The sequence below is a fragment of the Ochotona curzoniae genome, unplaced genomic scaffold (assembly GCF_017591425.1).
Source record: "Ochotona curzoniae isolate NIBS_2020 unplaced genomic scaffold, NIBS_Ocur_1.0 scaffold_1037, whole genome shotgun sequence".
In the NCBI taxonomy this organism is placed as follows: domain Eukaryota; kingdom Metazoa; phylum Chordata; class Mammalia; order Lagomorpha; family Ochotonidae; genus Ochotona; species Ochotona curzoniae.
This window is the reverse complement of record NW_024467083.1, coordinates 10,285,827-10,298,463: the sequence shown is the minus strand read 5'-3', so window position 1 is coordinate 10,298,463 and position 12,637 is coordinate 10,285,827. Positions and strand designations below refer to the sequence as shown.

Below are 12,637 nucleotides of genomic sequence, written 5' to 3'. Positions count from 1 at the left end.
AAGAAATAAATTAGAGGCAGGGGAATAAAGAAATTAGGAAGACAGACAGGAAAGGAAGGGAGGGGAAATCATATTCTTAGGATTGTTATCTGTGAACTACATGTAATCTATTTTTCATACTAATGTAACAGTGAGACTTGATGAGAAGCATGTCACAGTAATTATGCATTTGTCTGTGACCCTGAGAATCCGTTTTACTAATAAAATCTCTAAAATGAAAAATTAAAAATCTACAATTTAAAATGTATTCTTTGATGAGAACGCATTTTTTTTGTTTGTTTAATGTTTCAGATGTATATTACCAACACAATCAAAGCCAAAGGAACCAGACTTGCTAAGCCAGTCCTTTGTTTGGGATTAATGTGTTTGGCCTTTCTAACTGGACTCAACAGAGTAGCAGAATATCGAAATCATTGGTCGGATGTGATAGCAGGCTTTCTGGTTGGAATATCCATAGCAGTATTTCTGGTAAGTACAAATAGATTTAAGCATCAATGATTTTCCAATGAACTTAGAATTATGAATCACTGTCTAAACAGACTGTCAAGCAATAAAGTAAGAAAATACTTCCAAACTTTTGTACAGAGATGGAATTAAAAGATACATTTATTTGAGCACAATTTTAAAAATCTAGCTAGCTGTCTATACATATATATATGTATTCTTCAATATTGCCTGAACATGCTTATAATGAATAATGAATGCATTTCTAAAGGTTTTCACCCAAATAAACTTAAACACACATACACACATAAACCTGATCTTGCTTTCTCTATCCTTAGCCATTTTTTTTTTCTGCTTAAAATCAGGATTGAAGATCAAAACATAACCACATTCTACAGAGCAGATTGCTTTTTCCCTAAAGTAGAGCAGGGCTGAAAATACTGGGCGTTCTTTAAGGCTGCATTATTTGGATGTTTAAAACATTTGCACAGGGCAACTTGCATCTTAGAATATACAGTCCATCCCAAAACCTCACTAATGTGTCTCACTTGAACGTGTACACTACACTCTCCTCACCTAGTGAACTTCATCTATGAGATGTAGCATTTTACTGTTGATAAGATTCATTGATTCCTAAACGATGTATTGGATCATATTTTATCAGGTCAGGAACATGCACAGCAATTTCTTATGCAGTTAGAATACCATCTATATTCCTGTTTTATAATATTTTATATTTTATAATATTCTTGGACACCGCAAGAGACTGTTAGAGTTAGAAATGCAATTCACCTGACTTTAGAATTCATCAGTTCACTAAAAGTCTTGACATATAACACTTAGATGAAAAAATAAGCTATAAATAATGCATTTTGCATAGATCAATTACAATATGAGATACTTTATTTCCATTTGATCATATTGAAAATTGCTTCTCATGCTTTTATTCTCCAGCCACATTTCAGTATTTAATAACCAAAAAGAAAACTGAAACTTCCCAGTGAACAAATGTTGGGGCATAATTTATGTACCAAGGTTTTTAAATAGGCTACTTCCACTAGACTCTTGTGGTGCTTGATGACTGCTCTGTCTCTTTCTTTCTCCTGTGATAATTGTTGTGGCTCCAGTCCCTCTGATTCCCAGGATCCCTGGAATCTTGTCTAATCCTCTCTAACTGCCCAAAACAGCTACCGCCTTGAGCACTAGAGTCCAGGCTTGAAGTCAAATGCTTTCCTTGCTTTAACTCATCACAGTTGAAACTGCTTAACATGCTAATTCAAATATATTTCATAAATCCTAAAAAAATGTAATCATTGGTAATTGTCAAAGCACTGGTGTCAGATGTGACTCCATTTAAGCTGTGCCAATTCAGAACATCAGCTTTGGTGTTCCATTAGCATTTCCTGTAGATCTTATTGTGCCTGTTGTCATCTTGATTTTCCTTTGGTGAACATATTAACTCCTTGCAAGGCTGAAATTGGAACTTTAGTGTTTTCCCACTCACTTATTGTCTGAGAACCACATGGTGACTGATAAGTTAACACTCTCCTATTGCAGAAATTCAGAACATAACCAGGAAAATTACCTCATAGGAAGATCATGAAAGCAATACATTGTCCACGAAATAACTAAGCATGTAATCATGTGTCGATGCAGAGCTTTGACGAGTATGAGTACCTACAAGATACCAGGCACTAATCTTGAACTGGATAGGAATAGTTGAAGCTCAGATCATCAGTCTGATCAGTCTTCAGAAGCTAAAGTCTGACTAAGGGTGTGATAATAATAGATTGATCATCTAAATGTCTCCTTTCTCTCTTACAATATAAAATACATTTGTTAGAATCCAGGCATGGTCAACAACTGGTTATTGACCTTGTTTCATGGCTTCACAATTATGGAAACATATAATGTTGGAGAAATGGGGCCTACCATATCCAGATGTGGGGGTATAATGCAACATGATCCCTGCTTCCAGATGAAAGATGAATTCCCAATGAAATGTTGGACAGGTGTAGACAATGGGGTGTTGAACTGTCTGACTTTGTGCTGGCAATCTTGGGATTTACTTAAATAAAAAACTGATGAAATTATAATTCCTTATGAAGGATTATACCACTGTGGTAAAATGGGGAAAATATGTTGGGGTGGGAGTTTCGGGGGAAATCCCAGGCTATACGAAATTGTAGCACATAATTCAAAAAACCAAAATTTATATATGTATGTATGTATATTTTTATAATACATAATATAAATATATATTATATATATATAATCTGGGGGTATGGAGCTTTAATGCTGCAACTAAATACTGACAAAGAAAGAGCATAAGCATTTAAATGGAACAAAATCTGGTGATAACAATAGAATTTAAGGAGGGTTAACCACTGTAGTCATGCATACACTCAAGCTAATTTTAATTAGGAACAGTCATACAAGTAATGTGAGATAATATGTTGAGAGGTTTCTGGGCTGAGAAACAGGAACAAATGCTTCATAAAATCACCAATCCTACTTTATCCAGGGCCTAAGGCATATTTTGTGCATGGAAGAGCATGGCATCATGGAATGGTGCCAGGTTTTCACTACAAGTTACAAAGTAAAGAAGAGATATCCTAAATGGTCTTACACCTCTTTGTGGTATACTTACTTTGTGAGCCAGCTTCAGTATCTTCCTCTCTAAGTCAGGGAAGAAAAGCCTCCCTACAAGATCTAACAGGCTAATGGAAAAAATATATGCTTGGAGAATGGTTGTATGAATGACTGAAAAAAGGCCGTAAGTGAGAATGAGTTTGCTCATTTCCTTTTGCACTATGATAAAATTTGTACTTTGAAAATAACATTGCTGTAAAATAAAACTTCATGTGGTAATAAAGGAAGCAGGCTATGCAAAAATTAGTGAAATATGATGTCTCTAATCAGACCGCAGTGGCACAAAGAGAGGGAAGGATATCTGAGCAGGGTGTCAGAAGTTTGTGGGTTTACAATCTGTGGGTTTGGAGGAGAGGCAAATGAGGCAGGAGAGGGACCCACAAAGCTTCTCAGGTTTCTCATTTGGACCATTCCATGGGACAGTTGTTCGACCCATGACTCTACCTCTGCCTTGCAGTATTCTGGGCTGTTTCCAATTATCCTGCAATTTGCACAGATTCTAAAATGTTTCAAAGATAAAACTTTGTGCTGTCCTGCCCCAAGGTTCTTATAGCTCAGTTAGAGGAACCCGTATCCTCTTGCCACCTAGACCCCACACCCAGCATTTAGCTTTGACTCATTCTTCTGGTTCATCCCCCACATTCAATGATTCATCTAGTCAAGGTCATTTCCACTACAAAATGAAACCTGGCTTCAGGTTGGCTCGGATTCGGCCACTGCAGCCACTTGGGGAGTACATCAATAGATGGGGGATCATTCTCTCTCTGTCCTTTCCTTGCATCTGATCTGCCTGCTTCTTTGTGTTTCTTCTTTGGTCTTCTGATCATTACCTCCCAATATAGACTATAACATGTTTCATTTCTGTTAGCTATAGGTTGCTGGCTACTTTATTTAATTTTTTTCTCCAAATAACTCCCATCCATCTTGTCTCTGTGCACATTATGGCAGCTGTTCTCGATCAAATCCAGACACTTCCATTGGATTTGCATTGTAGTCTGACTGCATTCCCAGTGAAGTTTATTCTCTCCTCCTCAATGGATAAATAAATACTACATATTGAATCTGGTCAACTTTCTTCTAACAAAAACAAGCTCTGTCCTTCCTGCGTATTTGCTTCCATGGGAATTCCTTTCTACTGTGCGGGTTGCAGCTGCTATGAGCTAACCTTAAGTCTTGATCACCTTGGAAGAGAGGAGTTGAAGCAGTGATTGCCCTAACAGTCATGATTATTGACTTCCCCTGTGATAAAAAGGGGAATCCTCCGTGTCCAACTTGGATGTTATTGTGTACTCTCACACTAGCCTTCATTCCAGGTTTGAGTACACTGATAAAACCTAGAACATACTACTTCATATGCATTGAAGGAGCAGTCACTTTACCAAATCACAGAAGCATAGTTCAAATACAATAATCATCACAAGAGAAAATCAACAAATGCTTCCAGAAATGCTTAAAAATAAATGGGAAAAAAATGAGAGACAGGAACGGAGACAAAATGACTTCCACAGAGGAACTCAATGCCAGTTCAATATTACAATGCAAAGATGAAGATATTAATGAAATGCCTGAAATGAATTAGAAAGAATGATCATGGGATTTCTATAAGGAGCACAGGTCATGCCGAGCTAGGCTCTTACACCTACTGGTTTGCATGAACCAGACATAGGAATAGACTGAGCCAGGCCAGGTTCCATCACCCACCAGCAAGAATCAGGACAGGGAGCAGGCCAGGTCAGGCCACGTTACAGCACCTAAGGCAAAGGCCAATACAGGTGAAGGGCTATGCCAGTCTGGGTCAGAGCAACCACTGGCACACACATGATCTATGGCTGGAAACAGGCCTGGTTGGGGAGCTGAAGAGACACACTAGCTGGGTTGAGGTTACCACTGGTGAATATGGGTGCTGGGGTGGGAGCTGCGTTCTGGTCTGGATATGGCTGCATTGTCCCTTGGCATAAGTGTGAACTGGGGCTGGGCACACTGAGCTGCACGCTCCAGCACCAAATGGAGCCCTGGAATATCAGAAGAAATGTAGGACAGATTAGGTTAGGTCTCTGCCCTTGCTGAGCCATGTGTATGTTGTGTCTGGGTGTGGACTAGGCATGGCTGGGATGAAACATGCAACAGTAAGAATCAGAATGAAGGAATCTCAACTGAACTTGAACTGAGGTTATGCAGCAAGGTGGAGGAATCCACTATGGGGGGAGGGTTGTGGGAGGGGTGGGGGGAATCCCCAGTGCCTATAAAACTGTATCACATAATACAATGTTAATAACAATAAAAAAATAATTAAAAAAAGAATCAGAATGGGTTGAAGGCCAGTTAGGAAAGGTCACTGTCCGTGCTAGGACAGGGGGTGGACTAAGTAGGGCTGGTCCATGGACCCACCAATGTGCATGAGATCTGACACTGGGAGAAGTTCTGATGGAGGAGCTTGGGAAACTCCTCTTTTGGGACATAGTCCCTGCAGATGCGTGCAAGAACCAAGAAATGGAGCAGCCCAGACCAGACTAAGAAAAGGTACCCACTAGTATATATTTGGCACAGGTTGGGGGAATACCAGGTTGAACCAGTTCACAACACCTACTGGTGAATCTGAGCACCAGAGCAGAGTGCGGATTGAGCCAGGTATGGTCGTAACACATACCAGTACACATTACTGCTGGTATTGGTGGGACTTTTCCGCAGCATTAGACAGCAAGATTCTGGCACTGGGAGCTAATTCTGTCAACTTAAGCCACAGAACCACTTGGAGCGTGTATGATCCAGGAGTGGGAGTGGGCCCAGTAGAGAAATAGTGGGCACCTCCCTCTTGGGTTACCACTCTCGCTAGAAAGCATGAAAACCAGGACTGGAGCAGCCATAGCCAGACATAGAGTGGTACCCATCACAGGTGTGTGGTCTGGATAGTGGGTTTGTTTGGGTTGAACTAGTCTTCAATGCCCACTGACATGTATGAAAGCTGAATGGGATGTGGGACAGACTGGGCAAGTCCGCTGTACATATTGGCAAGCATGGGAAGCAGGGCAGGGGAGAGGCATGGTGAGAATTATTGGGAGTCACCCCAACTAGGCTTCAGCTCCACTGGACTTACGTGACCAAGTATGTGATGGGCAGGATTGGGATGGGCTGCAACACCTATTGGTTCATGTAGAAGACAAGGCTGGAAACAGAACTGACCCAGCAGTTGTAACCAGCAGCATGTGCATAAGCTGATTGAGGCGACAGACTGTGCCAGACCCTGTAGAGGCATGCACACAATCAGGTCTGGAATCACCTCAGTTGAAGTGTTTGGGGATCCCTGCAACTGAACTGCTGATCTTAGAACCCCAACCCCGAAGAGAAGTGCAGGTTCCATGATCTGACCATGGAGTGAATGCATGTGTCAAAGCTGAGCCTCCTCAGCGGCTCAGACAGAGCAGTGACAGCATATCCAGGTGCACATGGAGGATATGGCAAACCACCAGAACCTAGAGAGGACACCCAGTACCACAATAGAAGATGGAGAATAGAACAAATTGATCATCTGTCCCAGCCATGTGTTGGTAGTGAAAATCTAGACAAACGGAGACGCTAAGGCAGATTATGCCAGCCAGTGAATTCTGGTGAGATTTCATCATGTTGGGAATGGCGAGACTAGCAGCAATTCAGAACTGTTGAGCTATCTAAACAACTTGAGCAATGACCCTGGAGCACGCCTCAGGTCAGGGACCCTGGGATGGGTGGGAGGCTGATTGGGGCTTATTCCTTTATCTCCCATCTTACCCAAGATACAGGAGAGAAAGAGAGAGAGAGGGAGATTATAGAAATTAAAAAGGGGGGGTGTGGGGGGAGCAAATGCATGAAGAGTATATACAATAAATGCAAAGTTGTTTTTTTTTCCTGCAAGGTTGAGAGTTTAAAGAGAAATCAAACTGAAATGTGAGAAATAAAGAATCCAATATGTGAAATTAAAAATATGGTTTAAAATATTAGCAACGGATTTGCAGTATGGAAGTCTATAAGTTAAAAAACAAATCTTTAGAAAATATCACAGCAAAAAGCAAGAAGAAATGAGAAAAAGCAAAAATGATGTCCAAGATTTATGAGAAACCATCAAACCAACCTAACATATGAATTGTAGAATCTAAAGTAGAGCAAAGCATAATAAAAAGATTATAAAATGTGCATCAGAGAAGTGGCAGCCTACCTTCAGAGGATCTAAAATCGGACTTGCAGCTGATCTCTGCGCATTTCGTGGAATGGACATGAAATTGCTTTTAGCCTGTGTTAGCAAAATTCCTGATTGCTTTTTATATCATTTATACTGTAAAACAATGGTCAGCAAATTTGTGAAAATACACAATGTTTATATGTTATTACATTTGAAGCATTTATGTAAAAATGAATATTAAGCTATAAGTGCAAGGTATGACTGCATTTTAACTTGTAACAAAAAGTAAAACCTAGCAAAAGAAAATTAAAGAAATTTCCTACTCAAGACAATAGCAAAAATAAACAATACTTTTCTTGTGTTAGCATTTCTGTTTATTCAAGTGTGATTCACCTGCATCAGAAATTTCTGGAATTTATTTTGAAAGTGTCAGTTCTTAAGTACCAGTAATTTGTGCTTCAGAATATTTGGAATAGGACTTGGGCATAAACATGCCTAAAATTTCAGAACTTAATTTTCAACCATACTAAAGTAAGAGAACTCCAAGTGTAGTTAAAATTCTGTCATTCACGGGTTGTAATAGCTTGAAACAGGGTCAACTTTTTTTGTGTAAAGGGTCTTTTATTGTTTCATTAGTCCAATAAGCTATTGTTGAAACTCCTACTATGTATCAGACATAATAATGGACAATAAGCCAAACTAAAAGGATGCTGCTAAATTGAGTGCCACTTGTAGAAAGTTTATTATGAGTGCAATGATTTTGAATCAATGGAAAATAATTAGCATTTAAATTAAATTGTAGGTTAGCTACATTAGTGAAAGGTTAGTTTCCTATGAATTTTGATAAGGTTATGGTACTATTTTAAGATTCATTTCACGGTTAACTATACCTCAGTGACAATTTTGTCATTATTAATTGGTGAATATTCTTGAATGGATATGCATTGGAGCAGCTATTGAAATTTATATATCAAGGATGTGAAATTACGTGTGTAATATTTAAATAATTTTAAAATTTTATTACCATCTTAAGGTTTAATAAGCTATTCAAAGAAGGTGATAAAAATAAAGACAATCATTTTATTTTAACTATGATTGTTTTCTGAAATTTCAGGTTGTGTGTGTGGTAAATAATTTTAAAGGAAGACAATCAGAAACTGAGCATTTCCACATGGATAATATGGCACAGATGCCAATGATCAGCATTCCTCGAGTAGAAAGTCCTTTGGAAAAGGTAACATCTGTACAGGTGATTCACAATTTACATTCTGAGATGTAATTCTTATCTAAAACAGTCAAAAGATTATACCTATGCCCGTTTGTTGCCTTTCTTAGCTTGAGTGTAAGGTGACATTTAGCAAAAAGTTCATCTTTAAATAGCTCATCCTAGAGAAGTGTTTTTCTTGCTTAAAATAGCTCTTTGTATCTATCATGTTAAGAGCTGAGTAGCTGTACCTGGGATCCCTTGAGTACTGTGACATAGCTTCTAGATGAGGAATACTGGATCCTGGTCTCATGTGTAGACAAAGAAATGAGATATTTTAGAATATATAACAGTATTCATAAATTCTACTTCACTTATTCCATTTCACTGGGAAAACGTGAGTACAATGTCTGGCACACAATTAGACCTCTATTAATATCTTATTAAGACAAAGATCTGGCTGCAGAAAAATGCCAGCCATGCTCCCCTGAACATGCACTGAAGTTCAAACTGGACTCTGAGTGGCAGGTTCAGGTCTCCCTGGGTGCAGTGTTAAGCAGAGAAGCCAAACATTCAGGAAAAACTTTCCTTGATACTTTCAATGAAGCAGGTAGGGTGTTGCTTCCACATGCTGATGCAGTTTTATGCATTTATGGATAGTTACATGACCCCATGGGAATGTACTAATGGCTTCTTCTTATGTCACATTGATTTCCATCTTTTGATCAAGATTTAGATGAAGCATCCAGGTACAAGCTAATTGAGTCTGTGGGTAGGGTGAATCCATGATGGAGAAGTAATACATTGGACGAATGAATAAAATTCTTGTGACTCTGCAATCAGATACAATGAACTAGCCGAAAGAAAGGAAGTGTTGTGTTTGCATTTTTAAAAGTTTGTGTTTTAGATTATGGTAGGTCTAGTTTAATTGTATAAACCAAAAAAAAAAAAAGGGGGGTGGCTTAAGAGGCTGTGGTTCAAAGCAGGCTATGTGTCAACAGCATGGTACAGTTGCTAAAACTGTTCATGTGATTTGACATGCCTCTTAGAGACAATTATATCTGATTGAGGGAACTGATGATGGTTGTCTCTGTCCTGCTTAGCCAGGAATGCTTTAAATTTTGTGTACGGCTTGTGAGAACAAAATTTTAAAATGGAAATGGATAAAAATCAGCTAGTAGATGCTCAGCAAGTCCATTTTTAAATGAGTGAGTGATTGAATGAATGAATGTGTCCAGAAAAATGAGTGGACTCCAAGTCTCATATACTGACGAAGCGTCAGAAAAACAGAAGCTGATTAGTCTAGAGTTAAAGCAGCTTCATGACAGAAGCAACAGCTTCTCCTAAGTATTGAAGACCCACTGAGTGACAGTAATATGAGATTTATTCTGTGCAGCCAAAAGGCTCAGGCGACTGAGTTTAAGAAATAGGTAATAGCTGGAGAGAAGACAAAAACATTTTGAAAATGGAATTCCTTAAGAGACATGAAGCATTCCTTTGCTGTAGGAATTTCAGAATAGCTGAATAATCAGTTATCCTTGATTTTGGGAAGGGAATGAAAACATTCGAACAAGAATATAAGCACTAAATATTATTTTTTCTAATAGTAATAATGTCATTTATTTATTTATTGATATATTTATTGTGAGAAGAAAAGCTGACAGACATACATGGATCTTCCCTACGATAATTTGCTCCCTGAGTTTTTGCAACAACTAGGCCTGAGCCAAACCAGTCAGGAACCTGGTTCAGACTGAGCCTCCTAGACCTATGATATGGATCCTTATACTTGAGCCATCAACTAGTGCTTCTCAGTGTGCACATTAGCTAAAAGCTGGAAGTGGATGTGAACCCTATGACTCATCTCAGGCACCTCACTACGGAATATAGGCATCCCAGACTGCATGTTAGCCACTTAGTGTGCAAGTAATGACTGTCATTTAATGACCTTCAGTTTACACCAAAAATGTGCTGGTGGCTGATGTATATTCCACAAGACACTCCCATGATTTACAAGTATTATTTCGGTCTTCACAACTTTCAAAAACCAGTCTCATTATAATGGTCAGGGTAATAATTAGTCTTTCTATTTGCATGTGTCTGAAATTAACAGTCATGTTTTTTAAATTTTTCCAGGCTGGTTGTTTAGTAAATTCCTAACGTTTCACACACACACACACACAAAAAGCACTTACTATTAAATCATTTTGTATACTAGCTGCCTGATAAGTTCCCAGGAAAACAGTGGAACATGGCCCACATACTTGGATTTTTGTCACCCACTTGGCAAATCTCAGAAGAAAATTCGCTATTGTAGTTCCAGGCTCTTGGAGCTGTTCATGGGAGTGAACCAGTAGACCTCTGTCCTTCTGTCTCTCCACAACTCTGGCAAGCAAGCAAGCAAGCAAGCAAGCAATAACTCAACTTTAAAAAAAATATTAGGTAGTGAAAGCAAACAATATTCCTATTGAAAACTGTAAATACGGGAGAAATGTTTTTCGCCTTCACTCATTAGTATTTTTTGTCTGTGATAAATCCGTGTTCTTAATCTTCACAATGGTAGTTAGAGAATAAAAATGGTGTGAATGTGATTTTGTTCTTCTCTTCCTCACTGTACCACAAAGTCATCATCACAGCCCGCTGAATCCCAGCTTTTCTGTGGACTCTTCCGTTCTGTTCTCAGGCACAATTCTTTCTCAGTGGTCCATGATCCTTCCCCTGTACTCACACAGAGCACAGGAGGATGTGTGCAGGAGGGGACTGGCACTGGGTATCTCACACCTCCCTCTGGAGCTTGTGTATATGCGAGAGAGGCAGGAAGGCCAGTCCTCAGCCTCCAACAGTCATCTTTTCTTTTTTGTGGTAAGCAGTCAGTCCAGGGGAGTGTGGAGACTTTTCAGAATGTTCTAGGAAAACTGGAATTAAAAGACAAGTCTATTTTAGTATAAAATATTTTTTGAGATTCATGGATAGCTTTTTGATAATACACATTTTCCACAAACTTTTTAATCTCATTTATTTATTTATTCTAAATAAATTATTTAAATGTATTTAAATAAATTATATATACTTAAATCATATCTATTTTAAGTAAATTGATTAAATTTATTTAAATAAATTATATGTATTTTATTTTAATTTATTTTAAGTAAAGTTTATTTAAATCTCAGACATGGGCCACCCCAAAGTCAGGAGTTGGGGACTGGATCTGGGTCTCTCACATGTGTGGTAGGGACTCAAGTACTGCAGACATAACCTGTGACCTTCTGTGTTGTTCATCAGCAAGGCGCTGAGTTGTGCAGCTAGGCACTCCAACACTAAATGGGGTCGGGGACATCCCAATCATGTGTTGACTACTGTGGCAAATGCTCACCTCTACACAACCTTCTGTGAAATAACTCACTGTTTTGCACTTATTCCCATAATAATAATTAATTATGGACTATTTAATAACTAGTTTTTGACAAGTGGCATTAAATTCTTATTGCCAGCCCTCTGAGTAGAAAAGGAAACTGTGCATCCATGTTTGGTCTGCAGGCATGATCAATAGCTTCAGCCATGTTATCCGAACTATTACTTCATGGTTGTCACTTTGGGGTTAGAGAAAGCAATAAGTTTCTCCCATAAGTGATGTACTTGCATAACCCCTAAGTTCAGAGTATATGTTTGATACACTACAAGCTATAAAGTAATTACAGTGTGGAAGCAGTCTTTATTTTCATGGCATAATCTATCTCTTAATTACAGGGAATTTGTCATGTACTTAATTACCATAGTTTATGAAGAAAATTATGCTTTTTCTAAAAGCTCAGTAATCTGAAATTTCATTGCATTTAGTCTTATGAAAAGAATTAATCATCTGTGTTGCTGGGCCGTCAGATCCCAGGGCTCACTAAACGCTGAATCTCCCAGCAACTTTATTATAACTGCTTGTACTACAACATTATGAAAACCCCAAGTGCATCAGTAGTACATCGTTCAGTCATTTCGGACATATTCCCCAACTGGGATCTAGTACATTCTACTGTGGTTTGGGAGGCAGTTTGACTGGCAAGTTTGAACAATTTTGGCCTTAGGCAATTCACTGAAATGTGTAGTGGCCCATTTTTCCCTTTCATAAATGGATAATTAGGAAAATTCGGTAAGCTACTTGTGTAGCACTTGTGTATGGTTCGTATGAAGTT

The 12,637-nt window shown here is 38.6% G+C and overlaps 1 protein-coding gene across 1 annotated transcript in view; it reads left to right on the top strand.

The window, feature by feature from the left end:
• PLPPR5 (phospholipid phosphatase related 5) overlaps window positions 1-12,637 on the top strand; it is a 109,220-nt gene that overhangs the window by 76,770 nt on the left and 19,813 nt on the right. The window contains exons 4-5 of the mRNA XM_040998753.1: window positions 292-468; window positions 8,364-8,483. Of these exons, the coding sequence (XP_040854687.1) occupies window positions 292-468; window positions 8,364-8,483 (297 nt within the window). The remainder of the gene's footprint in view (window positions 1-291; window positions 469-8,363; window positions 8,484-12,637) is intronic.